We start from the raw sequence: 27442 nt of genomic DNA, 5'->3' as shown, positions 1-27442 counted from the left end.
AATATGAAAAATAACTCCTATAATTGGAGATAATCCAGATTTGTGGCAGAATATTTGGATACACTTAAAATGTTGTTTACAACATTTTGAGTGTCCAAATACTTGTTCACAAAATCTGGATTATCTGGTCAAATTATAAGCTTAAATAATAAAAATGAAAATGGTATTTTCTGGCGTTTCTCATGTGTGTAATAATCCAGGAATCGGACCTCACATACTAATATAAGAGTTTTTGCTTAGTAAAAAGCTTCTTTACATCTCACCAATAGATGTCTCTAGTGAAGTTCTAGTGATTCAAGAACAAGGTTTCTAAATTGGTTCATATATATAGAACTTCCAAGAATTTGAGTAGTGTGGTTGTCAATAATGGGTAAAATTGGTGAATGTTACACACGTGTAAAGTGATCACTTAAACCAGCCTACGACGGTCGTCAGCCCCGTAAATGCCCAGACTTCCATATTCTTCTTCATCTTTGATGAGATGTCAAAAAATAATATAAAATGTTGAATATAAATAAAACGATCATACTGACTTTTCTCCATTAATTTGTGGAATCAAATAGGCATAGCTCACCCTGGACTTGGCTTTGGCGGTCTCCTTCTTGGGCTTGTGGTCCGCGTCGGGCGGCGTGTGGTGGTGGGATTGGGGCGGCGGGGCGGGGGTGGGGGGCGCGGAGGGCGTGCCCCACGAGTGGGAGGTGGCACTGCCCGCGGCATGCAAGCTCTGCAAACGGGTTAGCGGGCTCGGTTGTTAGTCCGGATGCAAACACGACACGGGTTACACAGGTTTAGTTGGAAGTGACACGATTTAATCGTCGACAAATCACAAATTGAACACAGGGATGGAAGACTCAAACATTTACACTGGTATTCAGGGTTCCCTGTAATATTTTAATAATAATAATAATAAAACCCTTATACGCACCCCAATGGTGCATAGGGCACTGCTTCATATAAACGCAGTGTTATCTTGATCGTTTTTACACATGAAGGAAAGGTGATCAGCCCTCCGCTTCAGGTACCAGTCCAGGGTACTATTGAATAAATATTATGGTGAAAAAATCACTTATATATATTTGACCCCCCCTGGGAATCGAACCTCCAGAACGGTAGCTCAGCGTGCTGACTATTACACTACAGAGGCGGACGTATATTGAATTTAGAAAGGAGACGTTCTACGAAACATTTTTTTTTTAAGGAATGTCTCTAAGCCTCTTCTTTTAGAGGGTTGTCGCAAGTAGGATAGTAAGGATAGGGAAGGTAAATATGAAAAACATATCACAAACACTCAGATCAATTTTAAATACAATTTTTTTGAATTTATTTTGATATTGGCGGGAATCAAACCAGTTTCGCAGTTGAGCGTCTACCCAACTACGCTACGGCGCGTGTCTTTGGATATCAGCAAATACTTTGAATTATCTAACCTCCAAGTGACTCAGATTGTGTCTAGCTACGGGTTATGCAACACTGCTTATCATTGCCCTAATTAGGCTTCAACTTTATAAGTTTTATAGCCTATGCCTACTTGTGAGTGGATTTATTCTTTATGTTTAAAGTTACTATAATTTCATGTAATGCATGAGTGTAAATTCTAGGCAAAAATACTTTTTAAAAATCAGCAAATCTAAGTCAGTGTGCTTTCTTAACATATTGTTTGCGAGAAACGCTTAAAAGCGCCCTTGAGGAAGTATATTACGAAAATGGCACTCTATAAATTATCCAAATTTATTATAATGATTAAAGAAAACACTTGTTTTTTACCACTTGAGTTTTATTATAGACTACATGTTTCAGAAGTTAAACTTCCATCATTCAGGTCTGTATAATAACAGTTATTATACAGACCTGAATGATGGAAGTTTAACTTCTGAAACATGTAGTCTATAATAAAACTCAAGTGGTAAAAAACAAGTCCTTTCTTTAATCATTGTAACATGTCTTACCACAAAGTTAATGCCGAAACAATAAATAAAATACAAATTTATTATAATTATTATTATTCAAAACGCCTTTCACATACTGTTGGCAGAGAGTGGAAGACGTTTATAAGCGTTCTATTTGCTTACTTTTGGCAGAGCGCGAGAGACACCAAAAAACTTAGTACCGATCGGAATTGGGTTTGCGGTTACTTGTCTGGGTTGATGAAAAAATCGCCCGTAAAACAATGTGTTAAAATATTGACTGAAATTAGCTACATGAGAATTGGATAAAAATACAAGATATTTTGATACTACACATGTCATGAGGATATCTTTGATATTTACTATGGACCACTTATGTTATTATGATTGACAATAGATCCCAGATAATAATATGAAGCTTGGTGATTAGCATATTTATTATTTACTTTCCCAGAGCGATCCCTCATTCTCAGCTTACCTCGTGAGACTTGTGCCAATCCGCAGGCGGGTGGTGTGACCAGGTTCCGGATGGTGTTTGCGGCCAGTGCCCACTTCCCGAGTGATGGTACCCTCGATATCCACTGTATCTGAACATAAGAAACCGCGTTCATTCATATCATAGCTTAACATGGTTTCGTAATATTACGGAGTTAGGACACACACGAAATTTACATATAGGTTTACTCTGATACTGATCTGACAAAATAAAAAAGATTTCTTAACTAATCCAAATATTCAACAACAGCAAAAAACTCTATTTAATAACCTAAAAAAAAATGTATAAGCACACACAAGCCATGCTTTGTGTGATCATGCTCATTTTATTCCATTCTATTATGTATCAGCATAATAGAATATTTTTGAACTTTTAATTATATTCTATTGTAAAATGCCAACAAAAAAATTCAAAAATAGATATGTAGAATATATTTGCCAAATTTGACTAGAATGCTTTATTTAAACAAAGGTCAGAAATCGGGAAAACAAGTTTTAAAAAATTAGAGGAATAATTTATAAATAAATGTTTACGGCAATGTTCTAAAATTTTAAAATATATAAACTAAGATTTTTTAATATAATTTATATTTGAAGCACTAACTTTGTGATTTTCCATTTTATAATTAACCTTTCTGGGAGTACAAAAATTGATGTCTGCATTTCTCTGGGGAGTGGGTTCTTTTTACATGAAAAAAAACTTTTTCTTCTTCATTAAATCGATTATGGACTAAGTAGACTCTACTTAGTCCAAAAATGCAAAAAAAACCTACTACAAAAAAATGTCCTTTACTGTGTTTTAAATTTGGACAGCCGAGTAGAGTAGACAGTACAGTAGATGGCCACATTTCGCTCACTCCTTTCAAGAACGTCATAAATAAAAAATCATCAATTTTCAGTTGTGCATGTTTTCGGAATCCCCAGAAAATGTAGTATACCCCAGCAAAAGTGGCATATTTTCAACTTAATATTTACCCGCTACAGGGTAGAAAGTGTTGTTTTTGCATTTTGAAAAAAAGGTATTGTATAATTATTTTTTTTTAAATATACTAAATATTTTTCAAATGGAGAAAATACCTTCAGGTTTTACCTAAAAAGATCTATTGCACAGAAAAAATTTCAATTAATGGCTTGATATTTATTTTTAATACATTGTATTATATTTTTAAACTTTAAAAACGTTCTCCTGAAAAATCAAGTTTTTTGATTTATGACGTTCTTGAAAAGAGTGAGCGATTTGTAAATTTAATGATTCAAGTACTTACCCCTGTGATGAACCATAGTAAGGATCAAAGGGAGGCGGTGTAGGGCCAGCGGACCCAGCATATCCGACGTCTGCAGACTTTGAACTATAACTAGGGTCTTGAGTAGGGACAGATGAAGCATCCGAACTACGCGAGTTGTGTCTACTGTGCCTGTTATAGGAAAAACAAATGTATTATTCAATACGCTTTGCCATTGAGATATATCGTAGTCATACAGTAGAAAGTGACCAAGTGCATTTTTTACAAAAACGTGATCATTGACTATTTGATATCTTACTAGCTTAATATTGCCCTGAAAAAATCCCAAAGGATTTTATTTTATTAACTTGGAAGTATAATATATTAACTTGTTAAAAATTACTAAGTGCATTGGTGTTTATTTTCTTGCCAAGCTAAAGTGACTTAAATGGCCCTCCTGAACATTTTGCGTTTTGTTAGTTGGTCACTTTCTCCTGCACGACTACGATATATTGAAAAATATTTACATATTTATATAACACAAAATATTACCAAAACGGGACATTTTATTGGAAAGGGGTTGATTTGTACAGATATATGATCTTTTGTGTATAAAATTAATATATCGCAAGCCTATATAATCAATAGTTTCAATATAAATAATATTTTGAGGTTCTTAGATTTGCTGGTTAGAGTAAAAATTAAATGAAAAAAGGGCATAGAATGCATATTTTTTTTATTGAGTTATAATACAGCAAGCTTTGCCATGTTTTGCAATTTTTTAACTAATTTATTTTTGCAACATAAATGCACAACATTTGCAACATAAATGCAAGTAGAATCACTAAATATCTCTTTCTATCAACATTTAAAATTTTATTTTCTTTCTTCTATTTTTTGTTCACAACAATGCTGAAAATCATTTAAAACCGGTGATTGACAGTAACAAGTTATTTGACACAGAAAAGGCTGCAAAAATTACGTTTCACTCGAATAAATAATATAGCTCAAATTGCCATAAAAAAATCAACCATTGTGATGCTATTCCGAAGAATCAAAGCCTGCATTATTACTTATAAGCTCAAAATAAGGGGTGTTAAATATTTACCTGTCTCGTTCTCTGTCTCCTTTGTCTCTGTCACTCCTCCTACAGTACTTCGAGTGACCCCTATCTCTGTCCCTTTCTCTCTCGCGTTCTCTCTCCCTGTCTCTATCTCTGTGCGAGTCTCTGTCCTCATCCGACCACCTCGACGAGCTGTTGCCGTCTCTCTCATCCAAATCACGATCTCGATCTCTATCTCTATCTCGGTCTCTATCTCTATCCCTATCCCTCTCTCTGTCCCGGTCGCGGTGGTGCGAGTGAGACGACTCTTTGTGTCTCGAGCTGGAGTATGAGTATTCCTTTTCGTGCACTTTTGGCTCGTGCTCTGGTCTAGGAGGAGGGGGTTCTACTTTTGAACTTGAAGAATGTCGGGAGGTTTCGTCTATGGATAATGTCGCCATACTTGTGGGGGGTTGGGGAGGTACTGCAGGTAGGGGCGGCGGGGGTAGAGGAGCAGGTGGTGGGGGAGGAGGCTTCTTTTCCATAGTTAAATTTTCAAACATTGTTTTAACTTGCTCTCCAAATGGATCGAGTGTCACTTTTAAAACCTAAAACCATTAAAAATATTAGTAATACATATGCAAAAACATTTACAAAAAGAAAATAATAAAATATATCCACAGCACTATTAATTTCATTTGGAAAAATTTAAGTCTCAATATTTTCTCTATTGAATCCAAGAATCTGTGAAATGGGTGGCATCTACTAAAGGTGGAGACTGACCGGAGCATTTCGTCGTAACATAACGTCGTAACATCGCTCGCGGCGAGCATCACTGAGCATCCGAAACTATGGATGGAGCGCTCGGCTCGGTGTACTGACTATGCGAATGATCGCATCGTAACGTGTTACGTTACGACAAAATGCTGCGTTCAGTCTCCACCTTAAGGGTCTTACATTTTACAATTTTTTTTACTTATTTTTTAAATTGATATCAAACATAATTGCTATTTTGTTTGTGTGAAACATTCCCCTTACCATCCTTACGACTATTTTCTGGGACCTTGGTAGGAGAATATCCATTTTTATACGGTTAAACCTTAAAAAATGTCGTATTTATTGTGAACGTGAAATATTTAATAATTGACTTATTAATTTTTTTTTGTACATGAGTTACTTTTATGGTAACACCGTATACGGTGTTTGAAAATTATGCGGAATGCATCGAAACACATGTCACAGTAGATTTTAAGAAATAGTGATATTTACTAAGTAAAACATTAATTAAAAATATTTTCTTAAGATATAGTTACGTTAGTAAATATAGTTAAAAATAAACATATTTAGTTTTTATTGAATAATATAAAACAAGTAATGAAACAATAATGTTTTAATTATATCATTGTTGCTGAAAATAAGTAAAATTTAAAAAGGGGGAAAAATAAATCTACCTTTCCCATAACAGATTTTCCATTGAACTTCTCCACGCACATTTTGGAAGCTTTGACTTCTTCAAAAACAATTCTAGCGAATCCGAGGTGCTTGTTGTTCAGAGGGTGATAGAAAATTGTCAGCTCCTCGTAAGCACCGAGCTTCAATATCATGTCACTCAGGAAGGCTCGATCGATGTTGTCATTCAAGTTACTGATGGCGACTTCCAACTGCGGTGGATCTCCCACATAATTGTGATCGATCCTGAATCTGGAAATAGTCAATATCTTTTTATTTTCACTTCAGTTCAGTGCCAAAAATCGGAGTTTATTGTAATAAATTAACACAATATTGACGGCCCCTACGTAAAGTACTCTATCAGTAAATCTGTTACTTTACAGGAGAGAGCTTAGAAGATTTTTTCAAACTATTTTTTTTATTAATTAACGGTTTTATCTGAAATTCTAAACTAGTATTTACATTAAAAAAACACGATAAAATAATGTATCAAATCATTTCAAAACTGTATGCTTTGTCAAAATTTAGTAGTTAGCGTTTTAGGAATTGGATTCATTTCGAAAATTCGATTTGAAAACGTCTGAAAACTAGGCATAATTTATTTTAAAAAAAAAATTGTTTATTTATATTTGTAGATAACGGTCGGTTGATAACGTACACCAAATATCTCAAAATTGACAAAAATGTAGTTAGAGCACTTTACGTAGGGCACGTCGATATGTTCTATTTGCAACAGAGAAAAAGGGTGTTTAGTACCTAAATAAAATTAAACCTCAGTACGGGAGTGTTGCCATAGAGGCGGCATGCATGGTTTACCATACTACTTAAGTGCCGCTCCTATGGCGCCAATAATATAAAGTCTTAGTACTCAATATTTTCAAAGCAATGGTTTTTTACTTTTCAATCCAATTAAATCAGAATCATATCAGTGCAATCAGTGTAATAAATGTAATAAGTCTCGAAATTTTATTGAGTTGGTTATACGCACCAAAAAAAAATTGAATGTAAAGGGTTAAATTCAAATTATAACATGTTAGAGCTGTTCATCTTCTATGAATATAAGTGAATACCTGTTCTGAGGTAGGCAGCATTTACTTATTTTTATAAAATACTGCATATTTTATATTAGTAATGTCTAGAGATGATTTAAATATGGAAATCTTGTAAAAAATATATATATTTTTTAAAACATGTAAATTTTCCAAAAAAAATTTGAGAAACTAAAAAAAACTTGCACAAAGTAACTATGGCGCTTAAAAAAAAACATAGACTGTTTCTAAGTTCTTGGCATACTTTTATTTGTTTGAATAGTTGTAAAATGATAAGTAGTGAAAAAACAATAAACTGACAGTCAAAAATTATGCAAAATTTATTCCAACTGTCATTAGTATCAATATTTGAGATTTGACACTTGTTGATAAGATAGATTTATGACTCTTCGAAAAACATATATTGCTTAGGAATTGACAGTGATTATTCCAGTGTTTTGTACAGCAAATTGTAAAACCCGCTTGAGCTGATTTCTCACTAAAACGGTGCTATATTTATTGTATTAACCATACATTAGCGTAGAGTCGTTGAAAGTAGTTGTTTATACCTAGGTACTGGCAGATCCAGGGGTTCCATCCTTGTTCTGATCCTCGTGATCTGAGATCTCGGATCCCGACAGAGAATGGCGGGATACGAAGGATCATTCGGAATGGAGCCATCGTAACGATATATTTTCTGCGCACCTTTGGAGAATGTCGGATCTACTATTAGCTTGTAGTTCCTCGGTGCCTTCGGAGGGACAGGATTATGATTCATGTACTTGTGATCCATCGCGCCATTCATCCTGAAACAGAAAATACTATAAACATTAGCGGAGATAACCTCAAAATTAATATATTTGTTGATTACATCGCGATGAAAGCCTCGATCGGCGCCGATTCAAGTTAGCGACGTTACTCGATAGTTCCCCCCAATATTGCCGATAGATGACGATGGATATCCATTGAAAAGACAAACCTTTAACAATTTTTTTGATGTCAAAAGAAGAGGATGATTTTTCGCAATTGTGATTTGTGCGCCCCGGGGGCTAACGCACGAAGTACCATACCGTTTTGCGTAAAATAAAAAGAATATGGTGATATTGACACTGGTTACAGTTTAAAAGTAACCCGTAAGGAGATTTAAACGAGAAATATTGTAAAACGCTAAATGAAGGCCCTCTCCATGGTGACGGATAGCTCACTAACCTCCATTTGTCAGTCTCGATGTATATGATAAACTGCGGGTTATACAATTTTTTATTGAAGGAAAAAAATATACACGACAATTTTTTGGCTCTCCGAAAGCTCAAAATCCTTAAAATAATATTTTTTGAATGATTAATTTTCTATTGTTATTGTGAAATTTCAATGCCCAACTTGACTCAAAAATGGAAGTAGTTATGCATAAACCGTCCATGTGTCCAACACATAAGATGTCAAAAAGGATTTTTTTCTGAAACGTCCGACATCCGAATGCTAGGTAGGTTGATTTTTGTTACTTCGATACTATTTTAACCCGCATCACAACTTTTACCGTCTCTAAGCAGTTTTTATATTTTCTGCGACATCCAGTTTTGAGGTATTTAAAAAAAAACAAAATTATTATACCACCATAACAGTATCCGTACTATGTAAATATGCAGTATTCTAATAGTATATTGCTTATTTCAATGCATTAGTGTGGTGGTGTGTAAATAATGTAATATAACTATAATTTAATGGAATAAGACAACTCATACACATCAAAATCATAATTTAAATTAGCCCATTCCATTATAATACAAAATTGAAATATACAAACTGTGTGAATTATGGTTTATCGGGACTTTTTAAATTCATTAAAGTAATATAATCTTCTAATTTAACTTTGTCTTTGAATTCTAACAGAATTGACGTGGTATTTACTTAATCATTAAAAAAGGACGTATAGTCAGCCTTACGCTCCAGATTCATATACAGAGGGGTAAAATATATTTGATAGTGTACAGATGACACAAGTCAAGGAACTCGGGATCAGGGACTTATCCAGCCCATGGAGCTGGATACGTACCCGTGCTTGTAAAAACATGTTTTAGTTAGAGACTGCTAATGTGTACAAGTCATATTATTTATACATCTAAAAAATAGTAGACATTATCGTTATGAATAAATGTAGTTGGACTTGTTCCGCAGAACTAAGTCCAATTCGCGTTGGCCAATCAGAGTGTTACAAATTAGCGTTGTCCTTTTTCACCGCCACATTTTTTATGAAATGTTTTTGTTGGCCACATTTGTTCCTAGCTTCAGACAGTCTTCGTTGCGTCATCGATCACAGGATTCCAGAGAGTAAAATAAAATCTGGTAATATACATTACTGTTCTTCTGCTATGTAGTATTAACATTATTTAATGTGATCAATACGATTGTAAAAGGTTTAAGCGGTTTTATTAAGTTCGCCGAAAATTCTTTCCAGGTAACATGGCCGAGAAGAAGATTTCAGTTTTTCCTGTCGTCAGGGCTGAAGAAGATGAAATTGTGGACCCCCAAGCGGTGTTAAGGGTGAGATTAAATAATAATAACTTTAAAACGGATATATTGGTGGTTTACGTTTATTTATTTATGAAATAAATTTGTTCATGTCAGTTTTTCAATTTGCCTAACCTTAAATCCGTACGGTCTCTCAAATGTCAAAAAACTAATGGAATATTTTTGTCGTCGTTTATTTGTACAGGAAAGTATTTATTTAATTATTCTTCTTCCAACCCTTATCTGCACCGAATGGTGTATTGAGCACTGTATCGTATTGAAGCAGTTTTATTTTGATCATTAATTACATGATCCAAGTATTTCAATATATGTATGTATTTAAAAGTGGTCACGTCAGGAGTCAAAATAATCTGCGGGTAAGTATGAGGAGATGCATGAATGTGGAAAAGGTGAAGATTGTTTACAAAGACAGATTGTTGTGGCGTTCTATTCTCTCTGCCTAGCCCTGTGAGGAGGCGGTGTGATGGTTAATTAGTTAGTTTCAATTACATGAAGGCAAGGTTATCAGGCCTGTACTTCATGTACCAGTCCAGAGTGTCAATTCAATCAATGTAATAGTGAAACATCACTTTTATTTATTTTGACCCCAAAGGGCATCGGACACAGAACCTGCAGCATTGTAGCACAACGCGGTAACCACTACACTGTGAAGGCGGATGATATTTAAAATAAATCATAAAACAAAATGTATCATAAAATAAGTTAGTTTGAAAATAGTTCTTCAATATTTGATGATTTTTTTGGGAAACAAGGTAACACCGTAAGGGGTGATCTGTGTATAAAGATAACTCTGTCCTCTCTGCCCATCCACATATAAAACAAAGTGATGGTTAGCAGATAAAGTCAAAAAAATAAATATTAAATAGTGTGAAAAGTAATTATACCATCAAATGAAGTCAATTTTTCAAAGGTATAATATTTTCGTAGAAATATCGTCCGCCTCCATAGTATAGTGGTTAGCGCACTAGGTAATGTAGTCTACATTTGACCTGATGATAGAAGTGGTACTACTCAAAGTGAACCATGAATGATATGGAGAGTGTTACAATGGTGAATGTTACATGTGTGTAAAGTGATCACATAACCAGCCTATGATAGGTTGTAAGCCCTGTAAATACCCAGAATTTCATATTCTTCTCCATCTATGTTGAGATGTCAAATTTTAAAAAATATCAATTTTATATATACTAACTAACCATCACGCCGCTTCCCCGCAGAGGTAGGTAGAGAGAATCGAACGCCACACCACTCTTTGCAAATATTCTTCGCCTCTTCTACATTCATGCATCTCCTCATACATACCCGACGATTATTACGACTCCTGACCCGGCCGCTTTCAAATATTTGACATATCGCTCACTCCTTTCAAAAACGTCATAAATCAAAATTCGTCAATTTTCAGTTGTGCATGTATTCGGAATGCCCAGAAAATGTACTATATCCCTGCAAAAGAGGCATATTTTTAACTTAATATTTACCCGCTCCGGGGCAGAAAGTGTTGTTTTTGCATTTTGAAGAAAAGGTATTGTTTGATTATTTTTTTAAATAAACTAAATATTTTTCAAATGGAGAAAAAACCATCACATTTTACTAAAAAAGATCTGTTGCACAGTAAAAAGTTCAGTAAGTGGCTTGATATTTATTTTTAACACATTGTATTATATTTTTAAACTTTAAAAATGTTCTCCTGAAAAATCAAGTTTTTTGGTTTATGACGTTCTTGAAAGGAGTGAGCGATATTATAAATCAATTTTTTATATCTTTTTTATTTTATAGGAAAAATGTGCCCAGGATAAGCACGCTCTGGAATACTATTCCAAGTACCAAGCGTGCAACGATCGAGTGAACTCTCGTTCCAAGACGGCCGAGACTTGCTCCGAGGAACTGTTCGACTACCTTCATGTCCTGGATCACTGCGTCACCAAGGACCTGTGGTCCAAACTCAAGTAATAAACTGACGCACATCGCTATTTATTTATCTGTCAGGCACCTCTCATTTCTACTGATATGTTGTAGAAAGTCAACACAAATGTGCAGTATTTGTTAATTATGTATATAGGAAAAAAATATTAAATAAAATTGTTTAAAAATAATATTATTTTCTTCTTCTTTATTCCCTTATGGTATAAAGCAATATAACATAGCAGTATAATTCCCAATTCCCAATTCATTCACCGTGAAGCGCCCTTGAGGTATTTTTTTACGAAAATGGCGCTATATAAGTTATCCAAATTTATTATTATTATTATAACCCTGAGGATTCCGGCGCCCCGGAATGCCGCTGACTACCATTCACCGATTATACTCAGCGGAATTTCGAGACGCCGGACTGACCTGGGAGGAAGCCAAGGAGATGGCGCGTGACAGAGTGACTTAGAGACGTCTCGTGTTGGCCATATATTCCTAGGGAGCGAACATGGAATTAAGAAGATATAGCAGTGCGACGCAAACTTTTATTACCTACGACACATAAAAATTCTTACTAGAATTCCACGTCACACCAAAAGCTAAAATATATACACCGATGGTTCTTAACCGTGTTGGAGGTACCGAACCCCACCAGTAATGTATGCGAACGCTTAATTGGAAAAATTTATTGCTAGATTGATATATTCCTATCAAATAATATACTAGATCTGTTGGATACATGAATATATCAACGGCCCCTACGTAAAGTACTCTATCTGCAAATCTTGTTACTTTACAGGAGAGAGCTTAGAAGATTTTTTCAACGTATTTTTTCATATTAATTAATGATTTTATCTGAAATTCTAAACTAGTATTCTACATTCAAATACACGATAAAATAATAAATTAAATCATTTTAAAACTTTGTGCTTTGTCAAAATTAAGTAGTTAGCGTTTTAGGAGTTCAGTTCATTTTGAAAATTCCATGTAGATAGCGTCTTATACGCCTGAAAACTAGGCGTAATTTATTTTATATATATTTTTTGTTTGTTTATATTTGTAGATAACGGTCAGTTGATAACGTACACCAAATATCTCAAAATTGACAAAAATGTAGTTAGAGGACTTTACGTAGGGCATGTCGATATCGTACGTCGTATCATTTTTCATAATATCGTACAATAAGTCGGGTGTGTGTTTTGACCCCCGCCGAACTCGGGAGACTGACTCACCGAACCCCTGGGGTTCGATTGAACCAAGGTTAAAAACCACTGATAGACCATTGAAAAATTATTTAGTTATCACATTTATTCTATATTGCATTTTGAAAAATAATTTGTCATCTACACTTGGTTGTGTATGTATTAAATACATAATGTAGAAAATGTGAAAATAACTCCTGTAATTGGAGATAATCCAGATTTTGTAAACAAGTATTTGGACACACTCAAAATGTTGTAAATAAATTATCTGGTCAAATTATAAGCTGAAATAATAAAAATGATATTTTCTGGCGTTTCTCATGCGTGTGATTATAATCCAAGATTCGAACCTCACATACTAAAAGAGTTTCTGCTTAATAAAAAGCTTCTTTTCATCTCACCAATAGATGTCTCTAGTGAAGTTCTAGTGATTCAAGAATAATGTTTCAAAATTGGTTCATATATATAGAACTTCCAAGAATTTGAGTAGTGTGGTTGTCAATAATGGGTAGAATTGGTGAATGTTACACATGTGTAAAGTGATCACTTAAACCAGCCTATGACGGTCGTCAGCCCCATAAATGCCCAGACTTCCATATTCTTCTTCATCTTTGATGATATGTCAAAAAATAACATAGTGTAAAGTGTCAAATACATTGAATTTGGTCGCGGCACACCTATATCCTTTTCATTGCACACGGCTCTGAAACACTGGTTCACAGGACACTGGGTTATATGATTTCTTTTCTTTAATTCATCTGGGTGTGATGTTTGTTTATCTCGCCCCGACCTTTGTTTTCTAATTACAGATAAGTATTTATAAAGTTTTATGGATAAGAGGCTGAAAAGATTCCTTCAATTATATATAATAACACGTTCATTCATTTTGCTATATTCGCTCCTTATGTGAAGCATACGGAGTTCAATTCAATTTATTTATTTCAATTAATATATACATTACAAACTATAAAATTTTTAAATTGTATACATTAAAATAAAATATATGCAACAACTATTGCTAAAGGTGTAGAAGAATCCTGCTTTGGAAAACTCCTTCAGACACATGGAACAGATCAATATCCAATGAGATATTGTTCAATATAGCGGTAGCTCTTCTACAGGCATAACCATCGGCAGGTTGGTCCTGTGTATAGGAATGTAAAACAATCTATGTCGACGCTGTATAGGGAACATACAGACCAATGTCCCGGAGTTCACAAACTGCCCGCAGGCTCTTCTGTTGGTTGCCAGCTTCAATGCATTCTCAGTCAGGTTCGCATTCTGAAGTCCAGACAAAAACTGCCGACGAACCATCAGCAGTGGATGTCTTGGATGGCGGTAACCTGATGTAGTGTAAAAGAGGCTCTCGGGAGGCATGTGGGGTACATGCAGTGGCGTGCACAGATTGTTTAATCTAGGTAGGCAGTAGGGTTGGGTAAGGATAAGGTATAGTAGGCACTGGTCGTGTTTCTATATGGAACGCGAGTAATCCAGGGTAGGCACTGCTTTTCTGCCTATATAAAATGCACGCCTCTGAGTACATGGCCTAGCCAACTGAATCACCTTTATTATTTTTTTTGACTTCTCATCAAAGATAAAGAAGAATATGGAAGTCTGGGCATTCACGGGGCTGAAAATAAAATATGATAAAATAATAATATGAGTTATTTTATTACGTCAAAAAATAATACGAAAATAACTCCTGTAATTTGAGATAATCCAGATTTTGTGAACAAGTATTTAGACACACTCAAAATGTTGTGAATCACCTTTACTTGACGACAGTTGTGACCATGGGTTGCTGCATTCTACTCCGTATTTCTTTATTAAGTCAAACCATTGATTATCTGACTTATTTGTACGGCAGCTGCTGGTGACCCAGTCACTCTATCATTAATATTTGCTTGCATGTGGCGTGACATACCGTCGTTGGCCATTAAGCTTCATCAGGCGGTGCCATTATTATTTATGCCAATATACAGTATTTTTTAATGTTGGCAACCCACGTCATCCACAGAACTTTTGCATCTCGTTGGTTACATACCTTGGGTTGGAACACTACAGACTGGAGTTTCCTTCGGAATACTACTATCCGGACATTGGTGATTGCAGAACTTTGAATTATGGGAAAAAGGTGGTGAAATAATAAAACTTCTTGTAGAAATATAACTTTTCATAATAAATGCTTACACATATATATTTTATAATTTTAACAAAATACAGATACATGCAACGAAGGCCAAATATTATTGCGAGGGCTTTAAGTGTCTCAAAAATAAGACAAAAAATCATTACAAGTCTTAATCAAATTGTTGATTGAGATGGAGAAGCTTTTCACACATAGAAAACTAATAAATAAAATGATCTCTGTCGTATATGAAAAAGTAAATGTAAAAATTACATTAGTAGCAAAGTGGGATATTGCTAGAATTTCAATATCAAATCCCAGGGCTGGAATATCATATAAAAGTTAATGTTTTAACTACGTAATGTACAAGACTTTAACTTTACCCCTGGACTTTTATTTATAATAACGTGGACATTTTCAAACTGGTTGTTGATCCGTATTATCAAAATGTTAAAAATTACTAAACAAATATTTGTTTATTTACCGAACAAAAGTAAATTTAAAGTTATCTAAACTATTAAAATGAATTAAGCGCCAATACTTCAAATATAGAAAGCACACTGTGACAAACTTTCCTTACTTAGAATATATGATACTGTTGCCAGTTTTTATACAAAAATGATTTTGACTATAAAAAAAAATTACAAAGACGTATAAAATTCTTTCAGTTCCAATTTCTTCTGATCTACAGATTCTACAGGTTCTTTGTTCACTTTGAGAATGAGAAACACGGTTTTTAAAATTCAAGATTTTGAGTTGCTATAGTGTAAATAATTACAAAAAAAGTATACTAATTTAAAAAATAATTTTAGCCCTGTCAATGATTTGACTGTGACATTGATCTTTCTCGAACTATATATGTTAGTCATTTTTGACTTTGTGACAAGTTGGTATGTATTATATTTCACAATATAAAATCAAAACTAATCTAATTTGTATGCAATATGGGAATCATTCTAATGCAGAATGCGATCTTTTTTTAAGGACCTGAAAAATTGGCTCCTAAAAAATCTATCATCGAGTTACGACATTATTTTATTCGAGGCCAATAAAGTATAAATTGTTTCTGCATAAAACAAGCATAAAATGATTAATATATATTTATTTTCAAAATAATGTAAACATATTATTATATACCTAACTACGTATTCTTTAAAGCATTACATACTTAGCTTATGGAAATTAGAATTTTTTGAGAATGCAATATTTTCATATCGCTGGTGACTGAAAAATTTCACGCATAAAGGTACCTACCCTACCTTCGAAAGGCATCTGATTACAAAAAATAAATTTTAGTCTATGGAATGTTGAAGGAACTTATTTAAAAATTAAACATAATTGGGTGAAAAAAAACTCTTGTTATCGATTGCTAAGATCATTAGTGTTCATACAGAATTGTACTTGATATAAACACGACTACCATATTAAAATGTAAATTAAAAAACATTTGTTTATATTAAATAATTTGTATGTAAATCAACAATTTTATCCCTTTAAAGGGATACATTGTATATAAGTAGTTATTTGTTTTCATGGCACATGATATTTGTCAATATCTGAAAAAAATTATACAGCAAAATTTACCAGAAAACACTAGGTTTATTTATTATTTTGCAATTCAAATTGAAATGTTTGCCTAGCCAGTATATTCCCACTAAAGTAAATAATAATAAAAATTAAGATATTGTAAAACTTTTCAATAGAACATACATTTAATAACTAAATTACATAATGTGGGTACAGTCGATTTTCCACAAAGCTAGTAATTTATGTACGCTGTTAATAATTGTTTGTCTTGGAGTCAGTACGTTTGGGTAGCATAATGAAATTCCGAGTGGAAGTCCTACCTTCTTCAATTTAAAACTATTAAATCTGATAATTCAACATATTGTCAGCAGGCTCTGAATTTATCGCTTGCAGCTCAACTGGGATGGTTCCGACCAATAACGGATCAAAGTAGCAATTTAAGCAGATCTATCACAGAAAAATATTGCTTCATGACTATGACTTCTCATTGAGGGTGAATGATGAGAATTTTAAATGACATAAATATTGTTGATTTTATTGACCTGGGGCGATTTATAATATCGTAGTCGTACAGGAGAAAGTGACCAACTAACAAAACGTAAAATGTTCAGGGGGGCCATTTAAGTCACTATTGCTTGGCAAGAAAATAAACATCAATGCAGTTAGTCATTTTTGACAAGTCTATATATTAAACTTCTTAGTTTAAAATCCTTTGGGATTTTTTTCAGGGCAATATTAAGCTAGTAAGATATCAAATAGTGAATGATCACGTTTTTGTATGAAATGCTTTTGGTCACTTTCTCCTGTATGACTACGATATAAATAAGATAAAAAAAAAACTGTTTCTCATAATGATTGCGATATATTTCTAACTGTAAGGCTTTCAAAACACAAAACCAAACTGGCAGGATAATTTTTAATGGATATTGTTAAGTAAATATTATTTATTAGGCAATAAATAATTAAATTTTGAAGAAAAAAAAACAAAAAATACTTTTACCACATATTAGGAAGGAATTATCCAACGTTTTTAAATTAATATAATATACCGATCTCTTCGTTAAAGTGTACATAATTATCAAATCCGGTCGCCAGCGGTCCGCAGGCGAAAAAAACACCCGTCCAAAATGTGTTGAAATTTCATTTTCACAAAAACAACTTACCCTATTCTACATGAGAATCAGCACTGAAAGTAAAGCAACAAAAAGGGTCGGCGCTTAAAATATAGAAACATAGAATATTGGATTGTTCGGATGGTGGTGCGGTGTGCGGCGTGGCGGGGTGGACTAACTGGCGCCGACTTGGAGCACGGTAAAGCAGATGGCACACACTCGGACGGCCTTGTTCTGGTTGAACTTCAGGATGGGTACGTCCTGACTCGAGCACTTCGAACAGAGCATGCGCCCGCAATGACGGCTGAAAATAAAGAGGTGTTTTATTATTTGTATAAATCACAAGATGATACATATATCGCTCACTCCTTCCAACAACGTCATAAATCAAGAAACTTAATATACCAGGAGATCGTTTTTAAAGTTTAAAAATATAATACAATTGTTTTAAAAATTAATATCAAGCCACTCATTGAACTTTTTGCTGTGCAACAGATCTTTTTAGGTACAACCTGAATGTTTTTTCTCCATTTGAAAAATATTTAGTATGTTAAAAAAAATAATTGAACAATACCTTTTCTTCAAAATGCAAAAACAACACTTTCTGCCCTGTAGCGGGTAAATATTAAGTTAAAAATATGCTGTTTTTGCTGAGATATAGTACATTTTCTGGACATTCGGAAAACACGCACAACTGAAAATTGACGATTTTTTAAATATGACGTTTTTAAAAGGAGTGAGCGATAAAATGCTTACAATTTTTATTATTATTTTTACTTAGTAAATACCACTATTATTAATAAATATAATCAATAAAACTTCAATTAAAAATGGACAGATTTTACCACTAAGTGACTGCCGAATCTATTGATGAAATTGATTTATTTTTGTGATAGCTGTTTTGCCCTTTGAGGGGTATCAAACTGTGCCAAAAAAATTACTACTAATATTTACATACAAAATTGGTTTTACCGTTTAAGTGCTGAGAATCGATATATCGACTCTCAAAAAAGGTAAATTTTGCCAAAAGCGCGGGCTGTCTTTATACCAATGATTGACGCCAGTGTATGATGGCGGTCGAATCTTGAGGTTGTGTCACGGTACGCACGTTTCTAAAGTTCCGATTTGTCGATAATCACAAACAAACAAATTGAACTAATTTTTGGTGAAATACAGAAATACATTTTTTGTAAAAACTTATTGTTTTCGCCCTTACAATGTCAGATTCGTACAGTAAAGATGTTGATTGAAATTGTCCAATAAATATGAAAAAGACTGTCAAACATTGCACGAAAATGTTTTTTATACTCATAGTAGTGAAAGAGGCCATGAAATTGGAATGTCTACCACGGAGGATACGCATCGATAGTAAAAATTCTTAGGATGAGCTAATTTCACACGTCCTTGATACATTATTGTGCATAAAAAATTATGTTTTTTCTCAAATAAAATTTATTTTTAAATATACGTAAGAATGTTAATTAAAAAATGCTTGCAAAATATTGTTCATTTTGTACGCACTTAATAAAAAGGACAATTAAAAAAAATTTATTTAGTAATTTTAGCAAACACATAAGAAAAAAAAATCTCAGCACTAAAACGGTTAAAAAAGTCAAGTTGGATTCATGTAATTTTTGGAAAATAAGTAAAACGAGTTATTCTTTTATGATTGGTGTAAAAACTGTGTTACTTGGTAGGGCAAAATACATAGTAGAATATTTAAAAATAAATGAATAATTTAATAACTAACCAATGATGTTTACGCATGGTCAGGGTGAACTTAGTTCCGCATTCCTGGCACAGGTCACTTTCCCCCCACGGGGCCTCAGCCGTCAGGGAGTCCAGCAGTCGGTGCAGTAGTTGCTTGGTTGCTACCTGGATATGCACAAATATGCATTTTATTGATAGCGCAATACTTTTTGTTTCTCTATTAGTGTATTCATTAGTGTATTTTTTATTTTTGTATTAGATAATGTATATATGTATTATATGTATTACTTTAAAGGCTTCAGCCGTTCAATAAATAAATAAATAAATAAATTACGTCCAGAAATCATAAAACCATTGTTATTATTCCTTCTTCTGCATTTGCTTTATGCAGTATTGTGTTTGATTGTTAATTTATAATTTGCAAAACGGACAATAAAGGTAGATTTTGTAATTATAATAGCTATTTATGTATCATGTTATATATAGTTTGTCTCCGTAGTGTTGTGTTATTGCTATGGTGCTGGAGGTTCCTAGTTAAATACCAAGGGAGGTCAAAATAAATATAAGTGAATGGTGCACGTGTGCACAAAAGGATACGGAAGAGGCCTATGTCCAGCAGTGGATGACAGAAGGATAAGAAGAAGCACATGTGTAAAGTGATCACTTAACCAGTCCATGACAGGTCAATGTTCTGCAAATACCCAGACTTTCATATTCTTCTTCATCATTATTGAGATGTCAAAATGTAAACATATGTTATTTATGATTATAAAATATATCACCCTAGACTAGGAAAAAATAATATTGCTATGAAAACCCCGGCATTTGAAAAATTACAAGTGAAATTCAAAATAACTTTTTCATATAAATCTTTTTGCAGTTTTCTGTTTTGGCACATTAAAAAAAAAAGATGAAATAGAGTGTTTCTTTACAATTGATATTTTTATTCACTACGGTTTTCTTTTGTAATTAGTAGGGAATAAAATATATTAAGCATAAATAAATACCTGATGTACATAAAAAAAATAGATATTTCATCTCAAAATGAGACACCTATAAACCAACGACAATTTATTTCATGAACTGGTATATCTTGCCTGATAATTGAATATGGTAGCGCCTTCTTTGTTCTCAGTTGCAAGACAGGCGTTGGCCTTCACCAGAACTCTGCAAAGGGGGCCGTTGCCCCTCATATACGCCAGCAGCAGGGGTGTGTTGCCCTATAACAAAATATTCCAATAAAAAAACATCCTCACCAGATAAGAAAGGGATCAGTAATTCAGCGTGAAAAATTTACCTGTAAATCAGTCTTATTAATCGGATAGTCTTTCATGCACTCCAGGAACAGTTCGCAGATGGCAGCTGCATTTTCTTTTCCGCACCTACATAGCTCGTGCAGAGGGTTTCGGCCTGTAAAAAATAATTCCAAAGTTAGTAAAAAATTCTAACTCGACCGGGACTGCGATCCCAATCAAATACATATGTAAATTTTTCTTTACCAACTATCATTAATAGAGTGCGTATTTAATTACGCATTCTTATCGATTGTTGCGCAGTATGATCAATAATCCAGAAATTATCTGGATCATTGGTCTGTATGTTCCCGATAGTTGCCCAAGACAGCGTCGGCATAGATTGTTTCATATTCCTATATACAGGACCAACCTGCTGATGGTTATGACCATAGGAAGAGCTACCGCTATGCTGAACAATATCACGCCGTATATAGTTTGTAATGTATATATGAATTATTATTGTATAAATTGATTAAATTAATTTTTGTTCAGGTAACCACTTACTGATTCCACAAAACGTCAAATATAATCAACGTCAGTCTGACCAACTTTGCGATATTCAACAGGATTACATACAGTCCGCCTCCGTAGTGTAATGGTCAGCACGCTCGGCTACCATTCTGGAGGTCCCGGGTTCGATTCCCAAGGGGGGTAAAATAAATATAAGTGATTTTTTCACTGTAATATGTATTCAAAATTACCATGGACTGGTACCTGAAGCGGAGGGCTGATCACCTTTCCTTCATGTATCAACGATCAAGATAACACTGTGTTTATATGACACAGTGCCCTATGCACCATTGGGGTGCGGATAAGGGTTTTATTATTTATTATTATTATTACATACAAACTTGATTAGAATCAAAACTTTTCATTATTGGCATTTGATATTACCAGGGTATAGATCTGCCACTAAGGCATAAAAAATGTTGTAAAAATATGTCATTGCTTTCATGAAAGATATTTTACTCTAACTGCATATAAAGGCACGCGAGTATCAAAAATTCTAACTTACCTACTTACTTATAAGTAGGTACCTTATACCAGTGTGTATCTCATGGCAGTCACCCTCTCTTATTTCGGAGGTAAAGTTGGGTGAGAAATCGGCCACATATTCTGTGGAGAAAATATGCCTTTTGATACTTTTAGTGGAGGGAACGGTAGAAGGCAGCTGAAGCTTGGCTCGAAAATCTTCGACAGTGGTTTGTAATACCGGATGCAGCTTATCAGGCTGGCCCAGAATCGATGGGGAGTTTAAGGAGATGGTAACCTACCTCCGATAGGAGTGGCATGAGAAGAAGAAAGGGAAGTTTTTTTTAATTGTTTCGTATATTATTAATTAATTTTATTATTTTTATATAACCTTTATAGATAAAATAAAAATATGTCTGTTCAAAGTTTCAAATCTCCTTAAGTATTTTACAGATTGCTTGAGAAATTAGTCGGTTAAAGAAACATACTTTTTTTAGGACTTAAGTATGTGTATGTAGAATAGCATGCCACAAATCCTCAAGGGAAAAAGTTAAAATGTCACAATTTCTGTCTTTTCAAATTATTTCTAGTTCGTGAAAAGATACCTTTAAGGTTTACGGCCTCAGCGTCCAGATTGGATTCGGTGAGAAGTGCGCGCGCCACGGCCGTGTGGCCTTCCCGCGAGGCGATGTGGAGAGCATTGTCTCCGTTGGAGTCCACCGCGTCGTACTCCGCGCCGTTCTGCAGCAGCGCCGACACGATGCTGGCGTGCCCGTCCCGGGACGCCACGTGGAGGGCGGTTTGTCTGGAAGCGGGCAGGATGATAAGAGGGATACATCACCATAATTTGGATTGCCAACTTTGATTAAAAGAAGACACGATAACGTTGCTAAAATTGTTCATTTGTAAAATATTCAGTTTTTGATAAACTTTGAAAACAGAGTCGCAAAATTGTATAATTTATAAGTGTTTGAAAATATATGATGAGATACCTGAATGTATGAAAAATGAAGAGTCTGAAAGAATTTAAAAAGAAATGTTTTTTATACTGTAAAAAGATGTAAATATATGATATAAATTAAGTGTAAAAAAATAGTTTTTATTAAATGGTAAAAATAAGCTTACTAAAAAAATAAAATAAAACAAAATTTAAATAAAACTAAAACATAATGGCTAACTTAATAAAGTACTTAATCATAACTGATAACAAAAAATATTTTTGTGACTGGCAACTTTTTTTGCAGTATACCCGCAACTAAACTCATGTTGTTATGACAAGGTTATAAAGGTGTTTTTTTTCTCCTCTTGTTCTTGTAATGTTTTATTTGATACCCTGGTTATTAGATATCAGACCTGAATGTTTAAATAAAGCATCCCTAAATTGTTCATCCATCTGTCATTGACAAGAAAACAAATACAGTCCACATCTGAACAAAGACAAAGTACAGTATCAATTCCTAGGGGTTGGTAGGAAAAAATTATAATTTGACTAATTCTTCATGACTGTGACTTGGCATCAAATTGGAAACAGCTGAATTATTCATTTATTTAAACTGCATATACAGAAAAGAAATAAGTACATTGGCGGGCTTGTTGGTAAAAAGCTATATCTTCCAAGCAACCAAAAGCAGACTATTGATATTAATCAAAACGTTTGATACCGTATATGTATAGCTGTTTGCAATTGGAGGGTAAATAGTACTTGAACATTTAAAAAAGCATAAATTATAAAATCTTTATAAGTTTAGTTGACTGTTCAGAGCTCATAGGTCTAATATCGATAAATGTTCCAGCCAGGTTGACAAGACATTACACTATGTTTCGTGTTCCCATCAACAAAAAAGCCTACAGTAAAAATTCCTGTATTCAACGTTCTCGTTTGGCACACAACAATGAATTTAGCTATATTGACTTCACAAACACTAAACTATCTACACTAAAAAATATGGTAAAGACACATCCATCGACTTAACTTCTCTCTTATATAATAACTTCCACTGCCTATTCCAATTCCTTTCTCTCTCCTTCATAAAAAAACGTAATAATAGTTTAATTTCAAAAAATAAATATTGTATTTAATATATTATTTATTTAATTTTCGGTTTTTCACTCTGCGAAAACCTGTAATTGGAGTTTTTTTAAAATAATTAAGGTACATTCATATATGTTATTGTTCTCTGTTGGTTTTCTAAATAAATAAAATAAATTTAAAAAAAAAAATAATAAGGAAGAAAAGGGAAAAAGGGAGTTTAGGGTAGAGGGAAAAACTAAGGGAGGAGGTTAATGGATAATTCATGTTTAAAAAAAAATAACATCACAGAGCAATACATCTTCACCCATCGTCAATGCTTCGGCGCAGTCTTAAACCATGTCAAGAATCACTAATCACTCGAGGTACAACTCTATTAGGACTAAAGTTGACTAACTTGTGGACATCTCTGTCGTTGGGCCTGGCCCCCGCGAGCAGCAGGCTGCGCAGGAGGATCTCGTTGCCCGTGGCGGCGGCCAGCAGCAGCGGGGGCGCCAGCGCCGCGTCCTGCACGCGCGAGTTCACGTCCACCTCCACCGACAGCAGGAACATCACACTCTCCAGGTCCTTCTTCTGGATGGCCACGTGCAGGAAGTTGCGCCCCTTCGTGTCCACCTGCACACCGCAATCATTTAAACATAAACCAATAACATGAATATGAGAGATCGAAGATGTTGCGGTATGCCAAATACTTGAAAGTGGTCAGGTCAATCAGGGGTACAATCGGCGGGTATGTATGAGGAGATGCATGAACGTGGAAGAGGCGAAGAATATTTGCAAAGACAGAGTGGTGTGGCGTTCTATTCGTTAGTTAGTTAGAAGATGTTGCGGAAGGCAAGAAAGGAGACAATGGTATGCGCATGTGAGGAGAATGGAACCATCCAGACTCCCCCACATTGCGCTGCACCCTAAAGTAGACGACTCTCGGGCAGACCACCAAAGAGATGGATTGACAGCTGGGAATCGACATCGCAATAGGCTAATACCTCTTAAAAACAGGCCACAAGGCTTGCACCACGCAGAAGAAGAAGATGAACATGAGGTGGGATTCTAATTATTCTGGTGCCTTGCGATAAATAAACTGTATAAGGATCAGAAAGATATAGACTGTCATAGAAGAAAGAACAAGATAATAATTTTTTTGAAGTGGGATACTAGTACAGTACGTCCGATCCTCAGCCTGCACAGAAGGGACACATTCAGCTTAGGCATTTTGATGTTGCGGAACCAAGAGGATTTATGTATCACGGGTTGAATAGTTTTATAGTAAGATCCAGTGATGCTACAGAAAATATTTTAGTCCACTCAACGCTCACACCATTTTTTTGGTAATATATTAATATCTACCCGACGGATTCTCCAGTTCTTTGGACACGTTACACGTGGCAACGAGGATAGCCTGGAACGACTAGTTGTGATCGGTAGCCTGGAGGGAAAGAGAGGGAGAGGAAGATCCCCCACACGATGAACCGATCAAATTAAGGCAGCAGCAGGCACCTCGGTGGTTGGAGCGCTACGTGCAGCGCAGTCAAGGGATGACTGGAGAAGAGTAATTGCTTCTGCAAGGGTCACAACCCTCAGCAATGAGGAATAAGACGGAGAAGAAGAGAATACTAATATTACTAACAATTTTGTAAAAAATATATAAGAGAACGTTACCTGTTCGGCAGCCGAGGGCATGCGGTCGAGGATGGCCTGCGCCGCCTTGTTGTTCCTGACGGTGAGCGCCGTGGCAAAGGGAGATAGGCCGGCCTTGTCGCGCAGGGACAGGTCCATGGAGGGGTGCGATAGCAGCAGGCTGATGATCTCCGGGTGCTGGTTCTCTATGGCTATGTGCAGGGGCGTCTTGCTCTCCACGTCGCGGGCGTTCACGTTTGCGCCGTGCTCCACCAGGGTCTAGAAGAGGTGACCAAATAAATTCAAATAAAAAACGTTGCGAATAAGTACTAATCATATGTGGAATAATCATGACCCTTATGATTATTACTACGTTAATATTAAAGTTGTCTCAACTTGATATGAAACACTACATGAAAGAAGATGGAAGTCTGAGTATTCAATGAAATACTTGTTTTTTAACCACTTAAGTGACACAAGTGTTTTATTTATTTAATTTAATTAATGACAAGTGTGGATTATGTCCAATTAGGAGTTAATTTTTACATTATTTTTGTCATCTCAGCATAGACAAAGAAGAATATGGAGGTCTGGGCTTACGACCGTCATAGGCTGATTTAATTGATCACTTTGCACACGTGTAACATTCACCAATTCTACCCATGATTGACCCTACTACGTGGTACATATTTTGGTCTAAAATCCGTGTCGAAATTTGACTAAAAGATAGTTTTGGTAAGTACCCCACCTCAGTCAAAAATAAAAAAAATGGAACTCAGGTGAAAAGTTTTAAGTACCTGAATAACATTGATGAGCCCCCAAGTGCAGCAGAGATGCAGCGGGGCCTGCTGTTCCGCGGCCATCTCCGCCCCCTGCCCGTTGGGGCCCAGTCTCCGGGGAGACTCCACGTCACACCCCGACCTGATGAGGAACTGGGCCAGGCTTTCCTTGTTCTCGTCTATGGCTCTGGGGACAAATAATACAAGAATTAGTAAACAAATGTACTTCATGTTTATAATTCAAAATTATTTTGTTTTTTTATTGTTTTTGTGCGCTAGGCCAGTGGTCCTCAACCCCCGGGTCGCGGACCAATACCAGTCTAGGTACTGGTTCACGGTCCTTATACCAGTATAGAGCCGTCCAAGGCCCTGCTTAAAAATTATGTTTAAAATATCAAACATACCTAATTAAAATTAAATAATTATCGAAAAAAATAAATCAGTTGAGAATTCCTTCGCGCCGAGTTACATAATTGTATCTTTGAAGGCAAAAACAAAACCTATTTAATCAAACAATCTAAAATATAAACAATTAACATCCCCCTGAGAGGACCGCGGTTAAGTTATCAAAAGTTGACCGGTCCGCAGGGATGAAAAGGTTGAAGACCATTGCTCTAGGCCAGAGGTCGGCAGGAGCGACTCTTTGCCTAGACGTTTGTGGCTCTTCGCCTTCTTCGGACATTAACTCTAATTTCGCCTTATCTCAAGCAACCTTATAACTTAAATAGAGCCACCGAATTGCCTGTGCGAAAACAGTGCAAGACAAAATTCCCAAAATGTCACAGAGTAGCGAGTCCAAGATATTAAGCTAGCTTCCGCAATATTAATTGCAATTGATGAGTCGTGTGTTATTAGTGATATAGCACAAGTAAAGGGTTACAAATCTACTTCTACACATATGTATATGACATATATGCGGGTCTCTGGTTCCTTTGTTATCCTGTTTCCATGGCAATTTGGCTCTCCTCACTTGACAACTTAAAGAAGGGGACGGAAGTAATCTATGTTATATGCTTACTTGTGTAATAGTGTCTGAAGACAGCCATCAGGTCCCGGCCCCCAACAATCTGCATCAGCTCCATTCCTCACAAGAACCTGTAAAAAGGAATCCTAAATACCGTAAATATATCGAAGGTGGTGAATGAAGTACGTGCATTGTCGAGAACATAGATATAGTCGGATGCTCGCCTCGAGCGATGTTACGACGAAATGACTCCGGCAGTTCCCACCTTTATGGATGCTGTTAATTTCCTCTGACTTTATTTACTTTCACTGGCCGTTTGTTCACTGCCATGATCATGTGACTTATGTGAAGTACAAGAAAAGTCAATTGCAAATAAATAAATACAGCATAATACATTCCCTGGATCATTGTGTGCATTTGAGCTCCTTTGCATTTCTTCACACACACAGCGATCCATGGAAAAATTTATGCTTGGTTTAAGTCTGAGGGATAAAGTAAGAAATGAAGAAATCAGGATCAGGACCAAAAT

General features: G+C 35.1%; 3 protein-coding genes across 5 annotated transcripts in view; 1 reads left to right on the top strand and 2 right to left on the bottom strand.

Annotated features, from left to right (window-relative positions):
- Set1 (SET domain containing 1) overlaps positions 1 to 8480 on the bottom strand; it is a 32080-nt gene extending 23600 nt beyond the window's left edge. The window contains exons 1-7 of one of the 3 annotated variants that reach the window (XM_088259616.1): positions 8121 to 8480; positions 7711 to 7947; positions 6116 to 6365; positions 4731 to 5272; positions 3665 to 3814; positions 2383 to 2491; positions 575 to 724 (exon numbers count right to left, since the gene is read on the bottom strand). In XM_088259616.1, coding sequence (XP_088115742.1) covers positions 575 to 724; positions 2383 to 2491; positions 3665 to 3814; positions 4731 to 5272; positions 6116 to 6365; positions 7711 to 7946 — 1437 coding nt within the window. In that variant the 5' untranslated portion in view covers position 7947; positions 8121 to 8480. The remainder of the gene's footprint in view (positions 1 to 574; positions 725 to 2382; positions 2492 to 3664; positions 3815 to 4730; positions 5273 to 6115; positions 6366 to 7710; positions 7948 to 8120) is intronic. The other 2 variants (XM_088259615.1, XM_088259617.1) reach the window with 2 other exon arrangements.
- A 952-nt stretch (positions 8481 to 9432) lies between these two features.
- Positions 9433 to 11763, top strand: UQCR-11 (Ubiquinol-cytochrome c reductase 11 kDa subunit). Its single transcript, XM_088259653.1, has 3 exons — positions 9433 to 9484; positions 9597 to 9682; positions 11447 to 11763. Exons 2-3 carry the CDS (start codon positions 9602 to 9604, stop codon positions 11618 to 11620), a joined length of 255 nt encoding a protein of 84 aa, XP_088115779.1. The 5' UTR covers positions 9433 to 9484; positions 9597 to 9601; the 3' UTR covers positions 11621 to 11763.
- Positions 11764 to 17206: 5443 nt separating this feature from the next.
- LOC148309626 (ankyrin repeat and FYVE domain-containing protein 1) overlaps positions 17207 to 27442 on the bottom strand; it is a 77066-nt gene continuing 66830 nt past the window's right edge. The window contains exons 13-21 of the mRNA XM_088259741.1: positions 26968 to 27044; positions 25968 to 26136; positions 25213 to 25449; positions 23951 to 24168; positions 22130 to 22329; positions 20555 to 20667; positions 20355 to 20477; positions 19298 to 19422; positions 17207 to 17851 (exon numbers count right to left, since the gene is read on the bottom strand). Of these exons, the coding sequence (XP_088115867.1) occupies positions 17722 to 17851; positions 19298 to 19422; positions 20355 to 20477; positions 20555 to 20667; positions 22130 to 22329; positions 23951 to 24168; positions 25213 to 25449; positions 25968 to 26136; positions 26968 to 27044 (1392 nt within the window). The 3' untranslated portion in view covers positions 17207 to 17721. The remainder of the gene's footprint in view (positions 17852 to 19297; positions 19423 to 20354; positions 20478 to 20554; positions 20668 to 22129; positions 22330 to 23950; positions 24169 to 25212; positions 25450 to 25967; positions 26137 to 26967; positions 27045 to 27442) is intronic.

The sequence above is a fragment of the Brachycentrus maculatus genome, unplaced genomic scaffold (genome assembly GCF_059751285.1).
Source record: "Brachycentrus maculatus isolate JH-2025_06_01 unplaced genomic scaffold, ASM5975128v1 h1tg000119l, whole genome shotgun sequence".
In the NCBI taxonomy this organism is placed as follows: Eukaryota; Metazoa; Arthropoda; class Insecta; order Trichoptera; family Brachycentridae; genus Brachycentrus; species Brachycentrus maculatus.
The sequence above is the reverse complement of the archived record's forward strand: the minus strand, read 5'-3'. Positions and strand labels throughout refer to the sequence as shown.

Coding starts and splice junctions, on each gene's coding strand:
- UQCR-11 (XM_088259653.1), top strand. CDS start 9,602: ATGGCCGAGAAGAAGATTTCAGTTTTTCCTGTCGTCAGGGCTGAAGAA. Junction 9,683..11,446: donor ACCCCCAAGCGGTGTTAAGG/GTGAGATTAAAT, acceptor TTTATTTTATAG/GAAAAATGTGCCCAGGATAA.